Source organism: Lepisosteus oculatus, chromosome 15, assembly GCF_040954835.1.
Source record: "Lepisosteus oculatus isolate fLepOcu1 chromosome 15, fLepOcu1.hap2, whole genome shotgun sequence".
Taxonomy (NCBI): Eukaryota; Metazoa; Chordata; class Actinopteri; order Semionotiformes; family Lepisosteidae; genus Lepisosteus; species Lepisosteus oculatus.
The window spans coordinates 7098743-7121658 of NC_090710.1; the positions used below are offsets into that span (position 1 = coordinate 7098743).

The following is a 22916-nucleotide window of genomic DNA, read 5'->3' on the forward strand; positions in this document are numbered from 1 at the left end:
AAGTATGGATGAAATAAGTCTTTTCTTTGTGCTTTTGCAAAATCTAATAACTTAATTTCATTCTTAATGCGACAATAACTTTTTTTTTTAAATGAAGCTATAAATTCGATTAAACAGTGTCCAAAGCAACGCAGATTTGCTCTAGCCAAAAGTGCCTACTGAACAGTAAAAACAGTATCCTGTAACTCAATTGTAAAACAGGTAGTAACCATTACGTGAGTTATGGAATAAAGGACGCTATTAACGATGATATGCTTCATTTCATCTACATAATTTCTGTATGCCATTTATTAAATTGTAAAACGTTCGTTATTGTGTTAGTAACTGCATGACTGATGTTTACGACATTTAAAACGTCGTCTTTTTCTATCAATTTTTAAGGCTTGTTGTCTGCCTGCCTGTTGCAGCATCCCGGAGCTCTTGAGCGGTGTGGTGCCAGGCACACAGTGATGCTAATTCTGGTTACCTAGGAGACTGCAAAGACGCCCTGATCCCTGTCACTGCACAAAGACGAAGGGGGAGGCACCATACCGCTGAATCGTTCTCTTCTCAAGCAAAGAGCCGCAAGTCAGGGATGGTAAGGAGAAATGCAGGGAGGATTTCACAGCTCCGCAGAACCACCGTGCCTGCGACAGTTCGATTTTGTGTTGTTTTTTAATCAGGCATTCCACACTTCTTCTTTCTTGATTTTTGAACAATAACAGTATTCTGCGACTTGTTAGTTCCCAGAAACGAGGTATTTGCTAAATATGAGCTATCGTTATTGATGTAGTAATTTGTTTGCATTGATTTCTGGGTAAGGCTTAGTCGGAGTGGTTGTTGGGTTTGGTTTTATTTTATCATAAACCACTGATCACATTTCTGCTGTGCTTGGATATTTAAGTGGAAATATATATTTTTTCATTGCAGCCATTTTACAACAATATATACTATCCTTATCCGTCTGAAACCCCAGGGACCTGTTCATCTGCCGGAATCCCATCCATTTTGAACTCTCCTCAAAGCCAGCGCTCTTCCAGCATCCCCCAGCAGTCCTCTGTGATCTCTGGACCATCAATGACAGGGGCTCACATCCCATCTTTCAAGTTCCGAGCTCGCCGAGAGAGCGTGGACTGGCGCAGGATAAGTGCCATCGATGTTGACCGCGTGGCCAGCGACCTGGACTTCAATACCCTGCAGGAGAATATCATGGGCATCACATTCTGTACCGTGGAGAACGAGCGCTGCCCTTACTGCCAGAACCCAGTGGACCCGGTTCTGTTGAAGGTCTTCAGGTTAGCCCAGCTCACGGTCGAATACCTGCTACACTCTCAGGAATACCTCACCAGCAGCCTGCAGTCCGTGGAGGAGAAGCTGCAGGCCTCCATTCTGGAGAAAGAACAGATCAAAAGGGAAACAATGAAGCAAAATGAGGAGATCAAATTACTTAAGGAGGAGCTAAAGAGGAGGAAGAAGATCATTACTACCCAGCAATCAATGATCAGTGCTGGTGTGGGTAATTATCATAAGGTATGTGCCAACAAGATGATTTTCCATGTGGTTCATTGTTTTCATCCATTGTTCATGGTGTCAAATGCAGATCAGACTTTTAGTAATGCTGCGCTTTGTCGTGGTGAGTGGATGAGCTCGGGTGCACACTTAGCTGTAAAAAGTAGTGAAATACTTCATTGTCCACTATTTGGAAGAGCTCTACTGTCAGAATTGTCTCATTCAAACCACACTTTCCTTTGATATTGGTTCATATACAGACTTAAAAAAATCTAACAAAATAATCTTAAAGTAATAGTAAACATTTCTGTTTTCAAAAATGCAGATTTCAGACCTCATTAAAAACAACAGAACAGATGGTGTCTGCGGGTGGCATTTTGTTCTCTAATCCATATAACAGATAAACAGCATAGTTACACAGATAGCTGGAAACCCATTTTCTTAATGTGGCTTCAGTTCAGAATGTCATTGCATAGTTTGGAGTAGGGCAGAAGGTGTTTGTCAGGAAAGGTACTGTACCACAACATTTAACATTATTTCTAGTACAGTGCCTGAAAGAACTCAATTGTGTAATTTCCTATATAGGCCTGGATATTCTGGTATGTTATTTGTTTAAGTGAAATCAAAGGAAGGACAGTATGGGAAATAAAGGGCTGTTCATTTTGCATTTACAAGAACTACATGAAAAAAGGTCTCCTAGGTAACAGCTAGGCCTTCACACAAAGTTGCTAAGTGAAACTCAAACAGTATGGCTTGTCTGATTAAGGTGTAAGTGCAGCTCAATAAATAATGAGATTTGTAATGAGAACCTCTAACAGCACAAGATGCTCACCATGACTAACTGCTCATTTTACAAGTCAAGGGAAACATATGGAGTGTATTTTGATTATTATTATTAGTTTAATGTTTTAGTTTCTGCAATTGCTATTAATAAGCTTACTGTGTCCTATCTTTAGTGGTTTTCTACATTCTCAAAACAGTGTGATTTTAATTTTTCTGATAGTTTTTATGTCAATTTAGTCTTTGACTAACAGTTAGCATTGTACTGAGGAAGAACACTAACATTCCTTGATTTCTGGTCAGAAAAATCCATCTCCTCACAGAATCCTGAATAATGATTATAACTTTTATTTGACAAAAGTTGAAGCAAAAATGTGAAGTCTGGGTTAATTATTTTGATATGAAGTTTCATAATGTATTAAGTTGAGTGGAGTACAAAATGCCATTTACAAATGTAAAGGTTACATTCACAGCTCAGATTCATATCTGTTTTATAACACGTAACATTATTTCGGGGTGGCATAGTGGAACAGTGGTTTACAGAGCTTTACAGCACTGGGGCTTGGGTTTAATTCTTAGCGTGCTATCAGTGTGGAGTTTCTATGTTCTACCCGTGTTCTTGTGAGTTTCCTCCGGTTCCCCCGTTTTACCTGTACTGTCCAAAAACACTGGTAGGTTAATTAGCTTCTGGAAAAATTTGTATAAGTGTGTGTGTGTTTGTGTCTGTTTGTGCCCTGCAATGGACTAGCATCGCATGCAGTGTGTATCTTGCCTTGCATCCATTGCTTGCCAAGTTAGGCCCCAGCTCCCCCGAAATTTTTTATTAGGTAAAGCGGCTAGAAGATGGGTGGAAACATTTATAGTAAAATGTTTTTAAGATTTTAAGATTTAAGATCAGATGTGAATATGAAGTACACAACTTAATTTCCACATCACTTTCACCAGGCCTCTCCTTTTATGGAATAAGTAATAGGTTTATTCCATGCTGAAAAAAAGAAGAAAGAGAACACAACGTTTCGGCCGTGGAGCCTTCTTCAGGTGTCATTTTATGTCTGTGCTGTGTGGATTGAATAACAAAACTATTGTATGGAGAGCAGTAGTGTTGGTAGAACTGACAGAAAATGCTTCAAAATATATTTTTAGAGATTTGTCTACCGTTTTTGTAGAGATTCATTTTTCTCTTCACCAAAACAATACTGGATAGCAGGTGTCAGTATCAGATCTTTTAATATTAAATGAAGACTTGAGGGCAGCTGGTTAAGATTGCATAGTAAGTGTGCTGTGCGAGTTCTAGAACCAGCTTTTACACTGCCTTGTCACATCAATCTGGCTGACTAAACTGATGAGCAGCAGAGGGTTTAAAGCACTTCAGAAGAATAGACTTTCCATGAAACCCATACTATAGCCCAAGGGCTTTATGTGTACCACAGATTTCTTTTAATATAAAGGCAGTCTGGGCCAGGGCCAGTGGTGTGTTTTGGTGACAAGCCAATAAAAGGTGTTGGTCTGTGCTGCATTGCTTTTGTTAACTGGCTTTGGATGACCTCTTTAAAGGTCCCCCTCCAACACATTGCTTTCATTTGTTTTAATCATTATGCATTTGCATACACCATTTTGACACAGTAGAAAAGGAAATCAAGCTGCTTAGTCTTTCCTCAGCACAGCATTGTCTTGACCTGCTAGGAACTGCAGTTGGAACAGTGACCTTGCTTGCAATGTTGAAGTAAGATGTTGGTGTTGTGCATGTTCTCACAATCGCAGCTCAAGATCAGCTTTTGTTTTGATCGGAAGTTTCAGTAGAAATTGCCTGTGGTTCAATTTAGTATTTCTTGTTAAGTTATTTTATTAATGAGGTTTTTTTTTTAAATAATTTTATACAAATTATTGAAAAAGTATTGGCACCCCTTGTTGAAAATGAGCTAATTCTTTCATTTAATGATTCATTCACTTGGAATCTTACTCAATACTACTAGTAGTAATTAATATTTATTATAGATATACGTTTAATAACTTACTGAAAATATATCTAGCTCTGGATTACAGTGCAGTGTAATTAAATACACAGATGTTTATGTATCATAAGCAACTGAAATAATATATTATAATCACAGTTTAAACTGGAATACTAGGCCATAGAGTAATCATATTATAAACTGGAATAACAGGCCATATTGTAATCTGCCATATTGCAAATATTATAATTGTAAACGTGAATAATATATCATATTGTAATCACAGTATTAACTATAATAACATGATATATTGCCATTGTAGTCTAAAGTGTAAGGTAGCAGGGGAAGCCCTCTGTTCAAACAGTGTGTGCTTTTTGTAAAAGTGTGAAGGTTTCATGAAGATTCTCTGTAGCAGACACTCTAATACATCAGTGGATCAATGAATTGATTATGTCTTAAAAAATTAAACTATTCATTTTTATAGACTTTCACATAAGAATTCTTATACATGCCTGAAGAAATCCAGTCGAACATTGTACTAATTCCCTTGTAAAATATTTTACAAAAACATTTTTTGCAGTCCTTTTGAGCCTTGTATTTAGTTTTAAATTTGTTTTCTCCTTTGTTTCTCTTTGTTTCTAAAAACAGTATAGCTGTGTAAAGATCAGAATTAATAAATCCTATTAGAGGTTAATTGCATAATATTTTGTATTTATTATTTTTTATACCATGCTACATTTATACGTACATTTCTGTGTATTTTTCAGTGTCAGCATTGTGAGAAAGCATTTATGAATTATTCCTTTCTACAAAGTCATGTACAACGTCGTCATCCAGAAGAGTATGATATTGGTAAGATAAAGACATACAGTATATAGTGTTAAAGATGGAAATATGTACAGTAAAGCTAGGTTAATTAGTGAATTAATGCTTGTTCCCCCTGCGGTACAAGAATCAGTAGACCTTTTTCAACTTGTAGGTTGATTGGTTAGAGATGTAATGCCAGATTTTTAGTATATTGCATAATGACTGGAGTAACTAAAGATTGTGGGATTTTTAACATGTTCTGCTACATTTATGCTAAAAAATGTTCCTGCATCATCATGATTACCCAAATATTTTAAATTAATTGAGCTTAGAGGATGCATTTAAAGCATATATTAACAGTTTGTTTTTACCTATAGGTGTGTTATCAGAGAAACAGAAAAAGGTACAGGCTGGTAAGTTTCAGGATGAGATCAACAAACTCAAGGAGCAGTTAAATCTTACCAGATCCCAGCTGGAAACTGAGCAACAAGCCTATATGGTCAGACTTTCCCAGGTACTGTAACAAGGACCAAGCAAGCAGCAGTGTAACATTTTGTTACACTAAAAAGGCTATGGAGAAAAGCATAGAAAAACAGTGAACACAACCTGCTTCTGTAAGGGACCTAGACATTTTGAATGGTCACCAGGACTCTCTTTTAAGAAAATTAAAATGTTTCTATTTTATTTCACTCCCGTTCTATATGTATAACACAGGACAAGTGTATATGAAATCAGAACCCTAAAACATCCTATTCATAATGTGCTGGAACTTAGTATTGATCCTCAATGAGCAAAAATTAATCTAAAGTTTTAAAAGCTGTAACATTGCTTCGGTGATTGATTAAAAAAACAATTCAACTAGTGATATTTAATCTTTTACACAGAATTATCCATTTTATTTATCAGGCTCATTTGATCCATCCTTTTTTGTTACATTCTTAATATTCTAAAAAGAAGCAACAGTTTCAATATCCTTCTGAAATTATAGCCATTTTGATTGAAGGTGACCAGTAATCCTGATAGACTATATTTTGTTGTACGAAACATAGCCTTTTAGCTTTATGAATGTGCAGAGAAGAATAAATGATCTTAGTGATGTGGAACACCACACAAGATGTTGGTTAGATTTAATTGTTAAATGTGATGGATAAGCTATTCATGTATAGTTTGCTTTGAGTTATTTTCCTGTTTTTAAGAATTCTGATCAATGTAAATCACGTATTGCTAAATGCCAAACGTTTTTTTTTCTTACGTGAATTAAGATTTCTATTTTGGTAACAATTTCTGTATCAATAAGCACTCAAAGTTGGTATAATAAAAAAAAAACATTGGAAGCTTTGTGTAAATTCCTGATGCTCATACCAAGCATATATTGTAGAGCAGTCTATTTCACCTGGCATTAACTTTAACTTTGAATTTAAATTGGTTTGTAAAACCAAATCAAATTCAATCAAAATGATTTCAATGCACAGATAATATCCTGATTTCAATACACAAATTTCAATACATTGTCCCTTATTAGCACATGTTTGTTAAGTGCATTTGATTCTAGTGGATTTTTAAAAAATCTTTCATGGAATCACTTTTGACTTTTAACAGTGTATCTCTGGCCTTTTGATCCAACACCTGAAAAAAAAGAGCTGTAAAAAAAAAAAAACATTGTGATAAAAAGTGTGAACCCTTTGGAATCATTTGTAGTCCTGCATTAATTGCATCTAAGTCATAATAATAGATAAACATAATCTGATAGAACGAATAACACACAAACAATTGTACTTTTACTTGTCTACATTTAACACATTGTTTAAACATTCTCTGTCTGTGCCCAAAAAATTATGACCTCTATTCAATATGGGGTAGTAGGAGTTCCAATCAATGAGATGACATTCAAATGTGAGTTTTGAGATGCTCTGCTCTGTAAAAAGTCTCCCAATGTTTGGTTACCAACAGAGTCTGCTCTTCACAACACAGATTTGTCAAAGTGAAACATACCCTGAGAAACCTCAAAAGAGGTTTCAGAGGACCTCGGAAAAAGAGTTGTCAATGTTCATACGGCTGGAAACGGTTAAAAAAGCATTTCTAAAGACTTAGGCCTATATCACCCCACAGTCAGAAAGATAGTGTACGAATAGAAGAAATTCAGTACCATTGCAACTCTAAGAGTGTTTGTCCAACAAAAATCAAAGCAAGAGCAAGCCATACAATGCTCAAGGAGGTGACAAAGAACCCAAGGATAGCAGCTATAGATCTGCAGGTGTCTCTTGGACCGACTAATGTCTGTGTTCATGAGTCCACAATAAGAAAAGCACTGACCAAGAATGGTGTGTATGGGCAAAAGACCACCTGGATGTTCTACAGTGCTATTGGAACAATGTTCTGCGGACAAATGAGACAAAAGTGGAGCTTTTTGGCATACATATGCAACAATTGTTTGGAGGAGAAAAAATGACTGTATACCAACACAAAAAAACTCATCCCGGCCGTGAATCATGGTGGAGGGAGCATCATGGTTTCGGCCTGGTTTGCTGCCTCGTTGCCCGGGGCCTTGCAATCATTGAGAGAACAATGACTTCCAAATTGTGTCAGCAAATTCTACAGGAGAATGTCAGGGTAACCGTCCATGATCTGAAGCTCAACAGAAGTTGGGGCATGCAGCATGACAATGATCCTAAATACAGGAGTAAATAAACAGAATGGCTTAAACAGAGGAAAATTTGCATTTTGGAAGTCAGAGTCCTGATCTTAACTGAATTGAAATGCTGTGGTATGACCTGAGGCAATCCATTCATGCAAGACATCTAAAAAATATCAATGAATTGAATAGATTCTATAAAGAAGAATGGACCACAATACCACCTGACCGATATGCAGGACTATTCAGGAGCTACAGGAAACGTTTGGTTGAAGTCATTGCTGCTAAATGAGATTCCACCAGTTACTAAATCTAAAGGCTCACACACTTTTTCCAACATAGTGAATGTTCAAACAATGTGTTCAATATAGACATGAAAACGTGATTGTTTATGTGTTTTTCAATTAATCAGATTGTGTTTATCTATGATCTATTATTTGTCTTTAACTATAACAGAGGTGAAGATCAGATCACATATTGGGAGCAATTAATGCAGGAATACAGATAATTCCAAAGGGTTCACAAACTTTTTCTCACCACTGTAGATTTCTCCACATTAAAATAACTAAATAGACTAAAAATAAGTAATATTTGAAAATAAACAACATTTAAAGCCCTAACCAATTTGTTATCCTTTGTTTTGATTTGAGCACCGGTGGAAGTCATGATTGACATACTGACATTGACTGAAGTCATTGACAAGATATCTTGTCATTTTAGGAACAAGAAAATCAGCGAACTAAGGAAGACGAAACAATAAAGCGATTTGAGAAGTGGAAAGAGGAGGAGCAGCAAAAATTGGATGGAGAGATTGAAAAGATGAGAGAGATGTTCATGAGGGAATTCAAGGAACTATCTGTTAAAAATGCTGTTCTGGAAAATGTAAGTAGTTTTAGTAGTACTAACCTGTCTGTGACCTTTTTGTGCTCATCAGTGCTATTGTTTCTGCTTCAGCAAAGTTGTCATTCATCAGTCATGCATATCAAGCCCTCTGAATTTGGATTTGACAAAATCCAGTCTCGGCTAGTTTTAAAAAATGATGCTTGATAATCAAACCAAACAGTGCTTGTACCTCTATGATTTTGAAATGTAGGAACTTAATGTTATCATTTGTTAATAAAAATGTTTTTTAGCTGTCATTGTACTGTCTGTAAGCAGTATGAGTATTTCTTTGTATGCATTAGTGTGCAAAAGTGAAATACGTTTTGTGAAAGCATATTTATATTAGGCCATATTGTACTGCTCTACTATTGTATATTGAAGTATATTGAAATCATTGTTAAGTTGAAATAATAATATGATTGGAATTAGTGTCTGTGTGGAATTAGATGCTTGTATGTTACATCACCTATTAAGCCTCCTATTCTTTTATTTCCCAGAAGTCATTTGAATGTTGTTTCGCATACCCTCCTTAGCCTTTTTTGTCCTTGATTGACATGCGTTCTTTGAAACATTGGGTTGTGTATCTTAATTCGTTGTCCATGTTATATCTCTCATTTAAAAAATATAATGATTCTAAGTGTCAACAGATGTGTATAGTTCATATGTATATTCATTTTGACTAGCAAGTTTTGGAGATGAAGGCCTCCAGCCTACAATTCAAGTCAAACACTGGTACAGTGCAAGAAGACAAAGCCCCCAAAAATGAAGAGGAGAAACAGAGGTACCATCAGGAACTACTGAGTCTCAAAGAGCTGCTTAACAAACAGGTTAGTTTTAAAAAATTTCTTAAGAATTATGAAACTATACTAGGCTTTGTGAGTACCTAAGGACACTTTTGTCAGTACATTTTGACAAATCTGGGTCACACCTCTGTGGATTTTATTGGATACTAAAGCTGAATATGCTTAGTAGAAGGAAAGTGTGCTGTCTGTGAGTCTTTATAACCATACAGGTACTTTATTTTTGTTGAGTTTGGCGATATGAACTACTCATACAGTAGTTCACATAATGTGAAGTGTTTTGTCTGATTACTGAATGTGTACTGTAGGTAAATCTGATATGAAAAATACTTTGCAGGAAGAAAAGTGGACTGCAATGATCCAGAAACTTCAAAAGGAACATGAAAAGGAAAAGAGCCAGGTACAGTAATATCATAATATATTATGTTAAGTGTTTTTGGTTCAGCGTTTCACAAAATTCCAGTATTCAAATACAGTACTAGATTTTATTCAGATGTGTATCATACTGGAATCATTTTGATAGTAAATCTGTGAGACATGGCAGTGCTTGTACAAAACCAGCCAGCAGCCTGTTCAGAGGAGAGTCAAATTTACTGCTCGGTTAACGCATCTGAGATCTTCTGCAGATTCCATTCTGAATACTTACTATGTTTAGTACTTCACTTGTGGTTTAACTATCTGTTATACAAAATCTGGCCTGCTGAGTTACAGTCAAACATTGCAATTGGAAGAGAAGACTACAAGTCTGTAAAGACTGGAAACTGAATCAAGGCTTTAAAACCACAGAGATATATTCTTAGTTTGTGAATCTTTTCATTCACATACTGTATATTTGTTTTTCTTGGAACTTGTCTTGCTTTGTTAACTGGAAATCATGCACAATCCTTATGAACCAGGGAATTCTAAAATAAAATTACTGTTATGCAGCTACCCACCTGAACTACATATTAGTAGTGATGCTTTTAAGTACAAATAACTTAAAACTTTGAATAGCAAGCAGCATGATTGACAAACATATCACCATACGCACAAATGAAGAGGTTAAAAAGGACGTAGCAGACAATAGCATTTAAAAGAAATTTAGCTTTGCTTTCAGTAAATGCAAACCCATGAAAGGCAATCCAAAGGACATATATAAAAACATAACTTGTTTTAAGCTAATAATGTCTTTTTGATGTTTATAGTATACTGTATGTGCCAAATGTAATATGTGTAGTGTACCTTCTAGCACAATACACAAGTGGAAAATAACGCTAACTCTGTATGTCAAAGATGAAAATGAATTTAATAAACATACAAAGCCAAAGCCGATATAGTCAACGGAATAATAAACCTGTTATTTTACTATTAAGAAAATATGCATTTTTCTTAATATTATAATTGTAATCTTTTAGTGATCTGTCAAGTAGATTTAGTATTTCAGGTGAGTTCCTTGGTATCACACTTTGCAATGGGCAAAGGCAAAATACAGTCATTTGTGAAAACTAGGCTTTTTACCCAATGGATTGCCTGCTGTTGTTTCTACATTCTAGAAGCAGAGTGTACTTGATGTCTTCCTTGATGTTTTACAGCTGCAGAGTGATCTTAAGAGGCTGCAGTCTTCAGTGGTAGAGGAGCAGGAGGTCAGCAGCAGCTTGTACAGGAAAAGGATAGAAGAATTGGGACGGAAACTCCGGGAACAGAATGAGCTGATTATCACCCAGAAGGAGCAGGTTAGTGCTTCCTTAGTAGTGAAAAAAGGGGTGTTGAGAAGCCAGATAATTACAGTTGAGGAAATCCTGTGTAAGCAAACATAAAATACAATGACCCAGATAACTAACAGATTAAGTCTTCATCCTCTTGCAAATAAATGATCTAACCAGTTTTGGAGATTAGACTTGCATGTAATTATTGATGATGATATTTGAATAGGCCTAGGATTTTATCTTTCAAGTTCTAGATCTCAAGATCAAATTATGAAAAATAGCTGGGTTTTCAAAACAATTAGCCATTACAATTGTTACAGCAAATGTACTCAACAAATCTTCTTTTAAACCCTGTTCAACAACTCTTTTTAATGATCACCAGACATCGGTGTGAATGACACTGTAGCAAACCATCAGACAAAGAGGAGTGTTCTACAGAGATTAATTTTTTTACATTTCACACCTAAATGATGATAAGTGTGAAATCTACAAATCAATTTCTAACCTTCTTCAACTTCTAAAAAAGGTCTTACCAATCAACTACAGATTGATTAAGCCTAATTGATTAATCAAGGCTCCACGGCCAAAACGTTGTGTTTTCTTTCTTCTCTTTTCAGCATGGAATAAACCTATTGTTTAATTGAGTAAGAGCTTGGATGGTACAAAAAGGTTAATAAATAGGTGCCCTACAGGAGTAATTGAGAACTGTTAGCTAGTTGAAATTAACAAAATATGTAACAGAACAGGCAGACTTCAGGCTACTCAAATTGTACATCTTGTGTTATAGCTGGCCATGGCTGGCATAAGAACTCTGGTGTTATAAAAAAAGTGTTCATGCATTGTAGTTCAACTTCAAAAACACCTTACAAAACATTGGCTAACACTAAATTGGACCACCTGTTTAGGTCCAAAGACGGTTTCAAATATCTGAGGAGATCAGACTTCAAAGTGTGCTTGGAATTAAAACTCATACACTTAATCAGTATCTGACAGGGGCTGTATAGACAATAGACTGGATACAGACTGTGTAAATAAATCACGGGTTTGAGTGTTGATTGTGTAGAATGTTAACAGTTACATGGGGTGAGGAGCCTCAGTGTCATAGTATTTCCTGCATGCTGTCAGACTGAACCAGTGTTTTTGAGCTGCAAAGTACACATGCAGAACCTTAGATAGTTGTTACAGTATTAAGACTGGTAGACAGATGGAACACAAATGATGCCAGATGACTTTCTGAAATTCACAGTTGTTTTTACTTTATGACACCTAGATGAAGCAACTTGGTTCAAAACTCCCAGAAAGAACCACAGGAACTTCAGGTACGATCCTTATCTTGAACTTTGATTACTGTCAAATTGAAAATTGAAAACATGTCTATTTTCACCTAGTTATTGATTGAATATTATTCATTTTCTATATTTATTTTATTTTAGTGGCTATTGCAGTGGCAGAGCCTGTGAAAGCCAAATCGCTGACATATGGTGAGTAAAAAGAAATAAATATTATAGTTATGGTGCTTTATAAAATATACCTTTACCTCTCTGATTAACAACACCACAATAATAAAAAGTGTTGAACTGAACACTAAACTAAAAGTGCTTAACCAAACACATTCCTACAAGCATTGTATAAAAGCAATGTTTTTAGATTTTTTAAAATAAAATTGGAATTGCCAGATTTATCTAATTTGACATTTTTAATCAGCTGGAAACACTACTATGACTCTTGTACTACCAAACATAAAGGAGATGAATTCTTGTCACTGCACTGTGTAATGTCAAGATCAAGATCTTTAATGACACATCCGTCATTAAAGTTCCCCCAGCATTGTTGAAAATAAGAGATGTTAAACCCGGAAACCTGTATTAATTCTAGTCTGGGCTTGCACAATCTCTTCTACAATATCTAATATCTCCCCTTAATTCAGTTGGTGAAGTAGTTTCTCACTTCTCTATCTGATCAGCTGTAATATACTGCAGTGTAACTACACATGATGGCTGCCACATGTCACTCAGGTGGGTCTACACTTACGTATTGATCAAGTTGCTACTCTCCATTTAATGAAGCACTTCAAGATCCTTTGGGTTGAAAAGCACTATACAAATGCAAAGACTTATTATTATTATTAGAATAACATTTTGCTTTACAGGCTTTACATTTTTTTCTTTCCTCAGCAGTGATGAGATTACTCCTGTCTTTTGTGAAATTATTATAACACTTAATATCTTAATTTTCACACTGCTTAGATTGATACCCTGTCCTTAACTCCTAACTGTGGTTCCTGTTTGTATGGCCTGTCTGTGCTGTCTGATTTATTCCTTGTTATTAGAGCAGACACCTACTGTTCATATTCTGGATCCTATAGAGGAGCTTTCAGAGGAGGATAAAGGTAACAGATCTGAGAGATAAGTTTAAATAGAATGCATGCTTGTTGCATGGTTGTCAGAGTTTATAATGTTTTCCACTTATATTGGTCAGTAAAACAAGCAGTGTTGCTAAATTCAAATTTATCTATAAAAAACAAAGGTCAACTTCAACCTGGGTGGAAGGCATTAAAGTTTATTTATTGACAAAATCTATATGACAGCAATTTGTCTAACGTCTGCTCTTAATCCTCTTCTGTCTCTCCTTAGTGCTATGATGCATCTTATACTTATAAATTCATATTTGAATATGGATTTATAAATGTAAGACCAAGGTTAAAATTTGCAGTATCTTGCATGTAAGCTTGTTCGTGAGTCCTTTGTAATGTCTGATTTTATCTAACAGAAATGTTTTTAAAATAAACTTTTAAAAATATTTCTCTAATGCAATGAAATCCAGTTATTTAAATGTAATTGATAAACTTAATACTCAAAATTTGTACTGCTTTTTGCAGACTCTGCAAGCATTTCTGAAAAGAAGAAAGATGATAATCAGCGTCTAATAAGTAGCTTAAAGAAAAATGCCTCATTAACTAAAGAATTACGCCCAATCTTGGAGCAGACTCTTGTAGAGAAGCTGGAATCTCTTGGTGTGAAACCGGTAAATACAAATAATAATATTCATATCAAATAAAAGTTGAAAGTTCTAAGACTTTAGAAATATTCATATTAATAAAGCACTGACATCATGGGTCTTTCTGCAAATCATTTTCTTTGAAAGTTAGTATCTTGGTTTTAGTGTTGCATTAAACTGCATTTGATACATGAAAAACATTTAAAAATGCTGATGCAAAACCCAATTTGCTGAAGTGCAAACATACTACATTTCTTGAAAACTGAATTTTTCTATCTTAATTGACATATTTAATAAGTTATTTTTAGCATTTCTTGTTATGTTTTTCAGACAGCAGAGTAGAGTAGAGACAACACTTTTTTTCCCCCTTTTATTTCTAGGAAAACCGTGGTATTCCCACTGGCCAGTACAATACAATTATGACCAAAGTGTACTCGCAAAGAGAAAGGATAGCCAAGACGTTTCCAGATTTTCACAGTGTCCGAGAAACACTTACCCATAATTTGGGTTTAACAATAAAGGAAAAAAGAGCCTCATCAAGTTCACCTGTAGAAAAAAAGAGACCAGATAATCCACCTGAAGGTAATGTCTATTATGTTTTAGTGAGAATGCATATGTGGTTCTGTTGATTGCTTTTTAAAAACTGTTCATAAGGTTATAAATAACAATTATAACCTGACAAGCAGTGGGCTCAAGGCAGGATACACCCTGGACAGGAGTCCAGTCCATCACAGGGCACACACAGACAAACAAATGCACAAACTCACACCAGGGCCCTTTTTTTGCATTAATTCAACAGGCTTAAACAGTAAACATCTGGTTTAAACCTACGCAAATGCAGGGAGAACATATAATCTCTGTGCAAGTAGCACCCCAGGTCTGGAATCAAACCCAGGGTCCCAGCACTGTGACACAGCCATACTAACTACTGCACCACCATGCTGCCCTATTTTGCTAACTTTTCTCTTGTTAATACTGTGCTGTATAACTGGGGACTCTGTATGACACCATTTTGCAATTGGCTTATAAAAAAAAACGTATCTTTACATAAGCCTTCATAATGGTAAAACAATACAGCCATCATTTAGGATTTGAAAACTAAAATCTTTTTTTTTAAATATAACTATATTCATTCAAACTGTACTTTATCTATTGTAATATCTTTACCTTTTTGAATCTGAGTGAGTTATGTATGTTATAATTAAAATGTTCATACCTGAATGTTGCACTGTTAACAATCGTATTCTCTTTAATGCAAACAAGTTAGATTTGTCTATCGTATTAATTTCTAGTAAGTACTGCATATGTAAAGCTCTTTCCAGCCAAAAGGATGCCAGAGCACTTTCAGTACAGGTGGGGATTTGCTTCACCCATCACTGGAGTGCAGCACTTGCCTGTGTGACACAAGGTGGCCATTATGCATCAGCACCCCAACTACACAGCAAGTTAGGAGGAGAAATGACAATAGATTCATCAGTCAGCTTAATTGGGAACTTCAGGAAGACTTCAAATCAAGAGTGAAATTTTGCAAGGATACTGAGCTTAACACTCTCTCTTATAAGAACTAGCATAACCAGTAGTCAGGCGCTTAGATTAATAACTCTCCTGGAGGACAGCATTTCCTACAGCACACTGTCCCCCAGTCAGCATACTAGGTCATTGGATTTAATGATGCTGGTCCAGAGGGGAAAACTGACCTTCTGGACCAGCATTTGCAACAACAGCCTGAATTTCCTTTATGGTCTCCCATCCCGGTACTGACCAGACCCAGCCTTTCTTGGCTTCTGAGATTAGGCTTTGTGGCAATGCTGAATACTGTAAATACTGTATGTTCTGTATTGTACTGTACTGTACAGTCATACATTTTAAACCTTCCTCAAAAAAGTGCCACATCTGTAATCCAATTCTGTGTCTACTTCTCTTCTGAAGAGAATCAGAAACGGGCCAGATCGTCTAGTTTGCCGTCTACCCGAGTGACTCAGGTTGTGTCAAAATCACCAGGTGTGACAGAGCAGCCCCCCCAGCCGGCCCCCCGCTCTAGGGCCAGCACAGCTCCAAAGACCTCCACTCCAAGGTATGCCACGGCAGCAGCATGGACATGGACATCTTGTATTATTCCATCAGTGTTGTTAAAAAGTTTAAATTGGAAAGCTTCCTGGCTTCGGTTGGATTTCTGTTTTTTCTGTACATCAGTTCTGTAGTATTTGTGTGTCTTTTTAAGTGCATTTTATATACTTTTAGAAATTTTATTTTTGTGGACTTTAAGGGGTTTTTAATTAGTATTGTGTACAAATGTGCACTTTTAATTTGCAGAAATAGTATTCCTAAAACTTAAAAAAGTCAGTTGTTACACTGGTGGCTCACGGGTATTGAAAATAGCACAAAAGACAGCAAAGTTGTGTTTTTTTTCGGCAGTGTTGGGTGTGGTAATTAGTTAAAATAGTCCAAGAAAGGATGAGCATGTGCTTTTGATATTTACCATTTTTAATATCACCAGATTTAGTATAATAATAATCTAAAACATGCATATATTCACAAAGTAATGCTCCTTGAATTTGTAGCTAATGGTCTGTCCAGGCGCTTCATGAATTTTACAATTGACTGATTATTTTGTATTAGGGACAGGTTTTGAAGAGTTACATGTTGAACTAACAGCAAATATTACTAAACAAGTAACAATTAACAATTAAACAATTAAAGTTATTAATTCACAAACTGCAAAACATACTGTTTGAAGCACAAACAGTTACTGTAATTCAAATATAATTAATTTTAAAGAATGAAAAAAGAGCCGAAAACGTGCTGGAAACAATTTACTTATTTTTATCATTAATCTTAAGAAAAGGAAAGACATGTTTTGCTGGTGTTCTTCAAGTGCGTCACTTCTTTGTTTGGCACCAGAGCCAAAAGGTATTATTCTTTCTGCTTGTCAGGGAGATAATGTATTGCTTGTTTTCTCAAGAACCCCTCCGTTTAGTTCAGAAGACGACTCTGAGGAAGAAAGTGATGCAAAACCACATCAGCGGCTAAAAGCTGTGCAACCAAAAGCTCCCGCCGTCGATGTCAGTAAAACTGTGGTCATGTCTCTGGAGAGTGAAACAGACTGGACGGACGGCAGTGAAATGGAAGAGATTGATCCACAGCTGTTGCAGCATGATAAAAGTCTGAAAGTAGATGCTGGAAAGCCTGTTCAAAGTAAGATTTCATTTTTTGCCAATTGGAATGGGATTTGTAAAATCTTGGAATATGAGTGAAAACGTAAAATGCTCCTTTTATTTATAGCTGTTACTTTTATGTAATGGAACAAGCACAGATTTATTCCATATTGAAAAGTAGGAAGAAGAAACACGACATTGTGTCACACCTCAAGCACAGCAGAACAAGGCTCAATGGCTGAAGTGATTCTTCTGACCTTTACTTGTTCCTTTGCAGCCAACACACACTGACGCAGCTCGTCACTCAAACTTTTATGTAGTACTTATGTGCTAGAATCATTTTAAATTTAGACATAAATACTTCCATGATATAACTTATCCTGTGCTGTTCTACTCTTTGAGCAGACGTTTGACAGTTTTTGTTGGGATTTATTTTCTCTTTCATGTAGTTTTTCATCAAAATCAAGAACAGATACTAAGCCTTGCCCCTCTGCCATTTTAGCATTCCTGAAACCCATGTGTCAATTATAATCTAAATTATACTCATTAAAATTATTTAAGTTATTTGGAAGAAAATACAGTGAGGATGATGTAGAGAATGAACATTTTAATTTTCTCTCTTACTCAGGAGAATTAAAAGTTGTGAATTACTTGTTATATGTCTTTATATATATATATGTGTGTGTGTGTCTGTTTTTTGAAAGGTTCTATTCTGAAAGAAATTTCCGAAAACCTTGAAAACCAGCCTGTCATTGGAAGGATTCAGAAGAAACCAGCTGGGGGAGTTAAGGTTTTGCCAAGTTTTGAGGACAAAAATGTGAGACAAGAATTAAAGGTAAGAAGAATGTGACACACATTCAGTTATAGCTGTGGCTCACAACTGGTGTTTCCGGTGGCCCTTGTGTTTTAGTCATTGACATTTAGCACACTTTCATTCTTGATTATTTTATTTTTTATTGCATTTACCTTTGGATTGGCCAGTTTTTGTTTGCATTTGTATTGTTTTAATAAACACTGCTTATTTTTTTTCCAAAGCAGAAGAGCTGTTTGGCCACCAGTCAATAGATAGCACCAGTATCTGATTAGTCTGTAATTTTCCACATTGCCACCTGCTCAGCCTGCTGTTTATATGGAAAATGGTTGCACTTCTCTATTTACAACTCTTTAAACAAAAAACATGAACCTGGTGTCACAGGTGTGGAAGTTCTGTAGCCATGTTTCTCCTAGTACATTATTTCTACATACATTTTGTAATAAAGCACCCATGTTTAACGATCAAAATAAACTACTGAGTAGTAAGTTTTTCTTTATTGGACTTCATTGAAATCAGTATTTACTCTACATCATGAATGGGGCTAGTAATACCTCCAAAATCATGTAATAGGTCAAGTTGGAAACTGTGAAAGTGGTTTAAGATAAAAAAAAGTGTCCATTGAGAATGTTTATCTTCAGCCGATGGAGGGACATTTAAAAAATATTTGAAAAAAATAAACATCATTGTTTCAATACAAAAAGTAGATTATGTGCTTTAAAGTGCATCTTGAACCACAGTTGGAGAAGGAAAAAGGTTAGTATAGAAAGTTCAATAATGTCTAAAATCCCAAAATATATCATTTAATTTAGAGCTATAGTTATGAATGTTATTAAGTAGTAGAGAGATGAATATGTATGAAGTATTTGGCATGACACTCCTAGTTGAGGGACTGGCACCTAGCTGTGAGAATGGTCTGCTTTAACCCCCATAGGGCTAGGGAGTTTGTTACAAGGGTGTAGATGGGGAGGTGGGGTGATGCAAGACAAATACGCGAAAAGACGTCCTGGGTGCAAGGCAAAGGTGAGCGGAAGTGTGCGAGATTAGAATCTAACCTTCCTCGCAAACTATATACTACAGTATGTAAAATACAAATACTTTTTTACCACAGTCCAATGTCTTTTATTTTAGTTTTCGGAAGTAGATGACGATGACTGGGATGTGTCTTCTATGGAAGATGACAAACCATCGACATCAAAACCTGACAAGGACGAGGCTGTTTTCACTGTCAGAAAGAGCTTTGAGTCCAATTCTTCCAATACTAGTGTCTGGGGCACTTCGACAGGGAAAGGCCAGAAAGGAGGTCAGACTTTGTCACTTTTAAATCTAAACTTGCACAACCACACCATGCCAAACAGGAGGCCATTTTGCTGATTTATTCATAGAAAGCTTGTGGATTAAATTTAGAAAAGTGACATATTTTAAAAAAATACCTTAAGAGTTTTATGCAGCTGTTCAAAATTAAAAGGGGCTTGCAAATATTGTCGGTGCTTCACTGAGATCAGCTGTAGCCAATATCTAGAGTTTGCCACTTGTAATCAGTAGCTAGGAGTCCCCTGGTGTTTGGCCTGCAGTGGATTACATGGAGATCCTAGACCTGCCACACATTGACCCAGGAATGACCCACTATCTCTGGTTGAGTTCAGCTCTTGGATGACATCCACTGGAATTTTTTTCGAGCTAATAGCTTAACACATATTTTATCTATATCCACAGTCAGTGAAAAGTAGTGATTGGCATAGCAAAATATGTCTGTGATGACGAGTGTGTAGACCTTTGAATCTCAGAGGAGCAGTATGAAGTGTGTTATGCATGACAGTTGGGAATTCAATACAAAAATTTAAAAGGGGGATTTACAAAACATCTTGAAAATGCCCTGCATATTCCTTTCATTAGAATTATATCTTAGTAGTCAAAACTGAATTGCATGTGTCTCATGACGTAGTTGAAATTATTTATCCTCTTCCTATCTCCGCAGGTCTTCATGAAGGGGACCCTGGAAGTACTCTTAAAAGCAGTCTTGTGACTGTTAGTGACTGGAGTGACTCTTCAGACATTTAAATTGGTTATTCTAACTGGACAAAGCTGCTTGTAGTTGAATTTGCAGCATCTGGATTTTGAATAAACTATTTAGCAAAACAAAGTAATAAAATGAGGGTGCCTTTACAGTAAAAGGGATACATAAATATAAAACTGCTAGCTACATTTTCTTTACAGACTTGCTGGTATTTTTTTATACTTATAATAACGGGCCAAATGAGAATCTAATAAAACTTTTTTTTCACTTAAAAGTTGTTTATCTTTAAAGTTTTTGTTAATCTCTTCTTGTGCTGTGTGTGTACACCTTTGCTGTACAATGCAAGAAATCCCAGAGCAATTTGCCGAAGTAAAACAAAGCTCACACACAACCTTTACTCCAGTTGCAAATCAGTGAATGCCTAGGAACAGCCAGCAAAATGCTAAACATCTTGCACTAGTGGAATAATTATCTTCTGGAGATAAGACAATCCCTGAAAATGAAATACAGTTATTAGAGATATTTTGAAACCAATTAAAAATGTCAGTAGCAACCAATGAAGGGCACGTCTGTGAAGTCAATGATTTAACTTGCATGTACAGTATGTTGGAGTGTAAAAAAGTTTATTATGAGACATACCAGTCAATAAGGAATTAAAGTAGGGTTATAAAGACTTCACTAACACTGAGTGTATCAGTATTTCTCAATAAATAAAATTATATTATAGTTTGAATATGAAGAATGACACAAATCTCATTTGTTGGTAAATGTTTGGTTGGTAATATTAAGACCAACAATAAACCCTTGTTTCAGGGTTTATTTTTAGCCCGTGTTTGGCAATCCAGTTTCAGTTAAAAAACGTTTTGTGGAAACCCTTAAAGCTGTTTGTGCTTCTATTAGTGTTCTCCAGAATAAAAGTGAAAATATCAGGGTGGAATTTTCCTAATATCCCCCACATGAATGGCTTCACTAACAATGAAAAGCAAGTATGTATAAACTAAGTCAAAAATATTTGTGTAATCATTGCAGGGAAACTGAATTGAAATTGTTGAATTGTATGTCTGACAGTGTTGTTCTTATTGTTGCTCAATTGGGAGCAATTTCAGTTTTTAGATTTTTTTCTATTATTGTTGAAGTTCCGTAGTGTTTTAAGACAGGACACAGTTATTGTTCATGTATCAATTATTTTATATATTATATTTTTATATTTTAAAGTCTTTGAATTTTGTATACATCAGGTAATTGTATATATACTGTACGGGTTATCAGGTCCCTGTGTTAGCCAATGAATTTGCTTTCAGGTAATCAAATGGTATTTTTATAGTGAAACTTTTTATGTAGACCTACACTTAAGTTGATGGAAAATACTATTTTTAGTACAATCCATGATACAGAATACACTTTACAGGACTAAACAATAACAGAAATGGATAAGTTAAGAAACCAGAATTTTGTTAATTGCTTTATTTCAAAATTATATCCATGGTACATAACCCGGCTGTAATTTACGTTCAGTAAGTGTCTCTCTGTTGAGTTGAGTTAGCAATACGAGTTTTAATATTACTGAATGGTTCTTTATGTTTGCCTCCTCTGACACATTTTTTTTAAGGAAACTAAACAACCTTGAAGAATATTTCTGCAAACTTGGAGCTACTGTATTTACATAACAAATTGTAATAACAGGTAATGTGTTCATCAAACCCTGCTGTGATTTTCCATGTTATTTCAATAGATGTCCTATGTTTCCAGTACTGTACTATTTTGTGAGGAAAATTAACAAATCCATCTGCCTTCTAATTCCACTAACCATAATAAACATATCAAATGCTAAACTGGAGGAGAATGGAAAATATTAGATTGTACCAGATTCAGTCTTTTCTTGGTGTTAGAAATATATTGTTCACTTGGCAAGATTTTAAAGTTTGTTCATCTTTGTTTTAGAATCTGCTGACCTTCTGATTATCAAACCAGAAAGCTTCACCTAGCTTTTATTTTTTATTAATGTAACTGGTAAATTATCTGTCCTCCTTTTTCAGAAATATTTTTCTTATTTTTGAATTACGGTTAATTTCAAGATACGGAATGTTGTATATTCCAGTGCACTGTCAAAAGCCTACCAATTGTATCTCAACTCATTATTGAAGTTTTACTTATTTGTTGAATAGCTAGCATTGAGCTATCTAGCATTACTGACATGTAGAAATATATCCTTGTCTTCATTTTTACACTTTTTCAAAACTGTATGTTTTTATAACTGTTCTATACAGTAAATGTAAAATGTTTTTGTGACTCTAGCCCTAGAATAGAACAGATTTTTTACATCGCTTCATAGTCCATTGCCACATGTTAGATTAAACATATTGTTATCATTAACACATGCGGAACAGTGGTTTGCACTGGTTCCTCGCAGAGCTGAGGCCCAGGGTTCAATTCTGATCCTGGGGTCGTATCTGTGTGGAGTTTGGGTCTTCTCTCCACGTCCCCGTGGGTTTCCTCCAGGTGCTCTGGTTTCCTCCCACAGTCTAAAAACTAGTAAGTTGATTGGCTTCTGCGAAATCTGGTCTTGTGTGAGTGTGTCTGTTTGTGCCCATAGTGCGTGTGGTGGTGGCTGTGTACTTGCAGGTGATACAGCGAGCTCTGTTGCAAGGGAAAGTGCCTGGTGTGGATGGTTGTTGAGGGCGGTCAAGGGAGCTGTGAACAAGGAGGTTACGCAGATTAGGTGGTCGGCGGTATGAGATGATAGGGCGATCAGAAAAGAAGGCCCCAATGGAGGGATCATCCTGTAGGATGGAAAAGTTGTGGTTAATGGTCCTGGGGATAGGAAGTGTGTTAGGGTGGTAAGGAAGCACCTCGGGCAAGGGCCCAGAGGATACACTGGGCAGGCAGGCGGTAGCAGCCGTGCAGCACATT

General features: G+C 35.9%; 2 protein-coding genes across 7 annotated transcripts in view; one reads left to right on the forward strand and one right to left on the reverse strand.

Annotated features, from left to right (window-relative positions):
* The window catches only part of dnajc3a (DnaJ (Hsp40) homolog, subfamily C, member 3a), a 29556-nt gene extending 29002 nt beyond the window's left edge, over nt 1-554 (reverse strand). Inside the window, exon 1 of one of the 2 annotated variants that reach the window (XM_015363655.2) lies at nt 467-554. The gene's annotated coding sequence lies outside the window, so the exon portion shown is untranslated. The remainder of the gene's footprint in view (nt 1-466) is intronic. The other variant, XM_015363656.2, reaches the window with a different exon arrangement.
* On the forward strand, nt 488-20194 carry dzip1 (DAZ interacting zinc finger protein 1). 5 transcript variants are annotated; one of them, XM_015363653.2, is made up of 18 exons: nt 488-577; nt 956-1509; nt 4988-5072; nt 5405-5541; nt 8380-8541; nt 9225-9368; nt 9679-9741; nt 10913-11053; nt 12297-12345; nt 12460-12507; nt 13356-13415; nt 13905-14050; nt 14404-14605; nt 15953-16097; nt 16986-17218; nt 17883-18013; nt 19121-19292; nt 19968-20194. In XM_015363653.2, the coding sequence occupies exons 2-18, from the start codon at nt 1057-1059 to the stop codon at nt 20048-20050; spliced, it is 2454 nt and encodes an 817-aa protein (XP_015219139.2). In that variant the 5' UTR covers nt 488-577; nt 956-1056; the 3' UTR covers nt 20051-20194. The 5 variants fall into 5 exon arrangements, with proteins under 5 accessions (XP_015219139.2, XP_015219134.2, XP_015219136.2 ...); XM_015363648.2 differs by having other exon boundaries at nt 493-577; nt 910-1509; XM_015363652.2 differs by lacking the exon at nt 488-577 and adding an exon at nt 659-736.
* Nucleotides 20195-22916: the final 2722 nt, after the last annotated feature.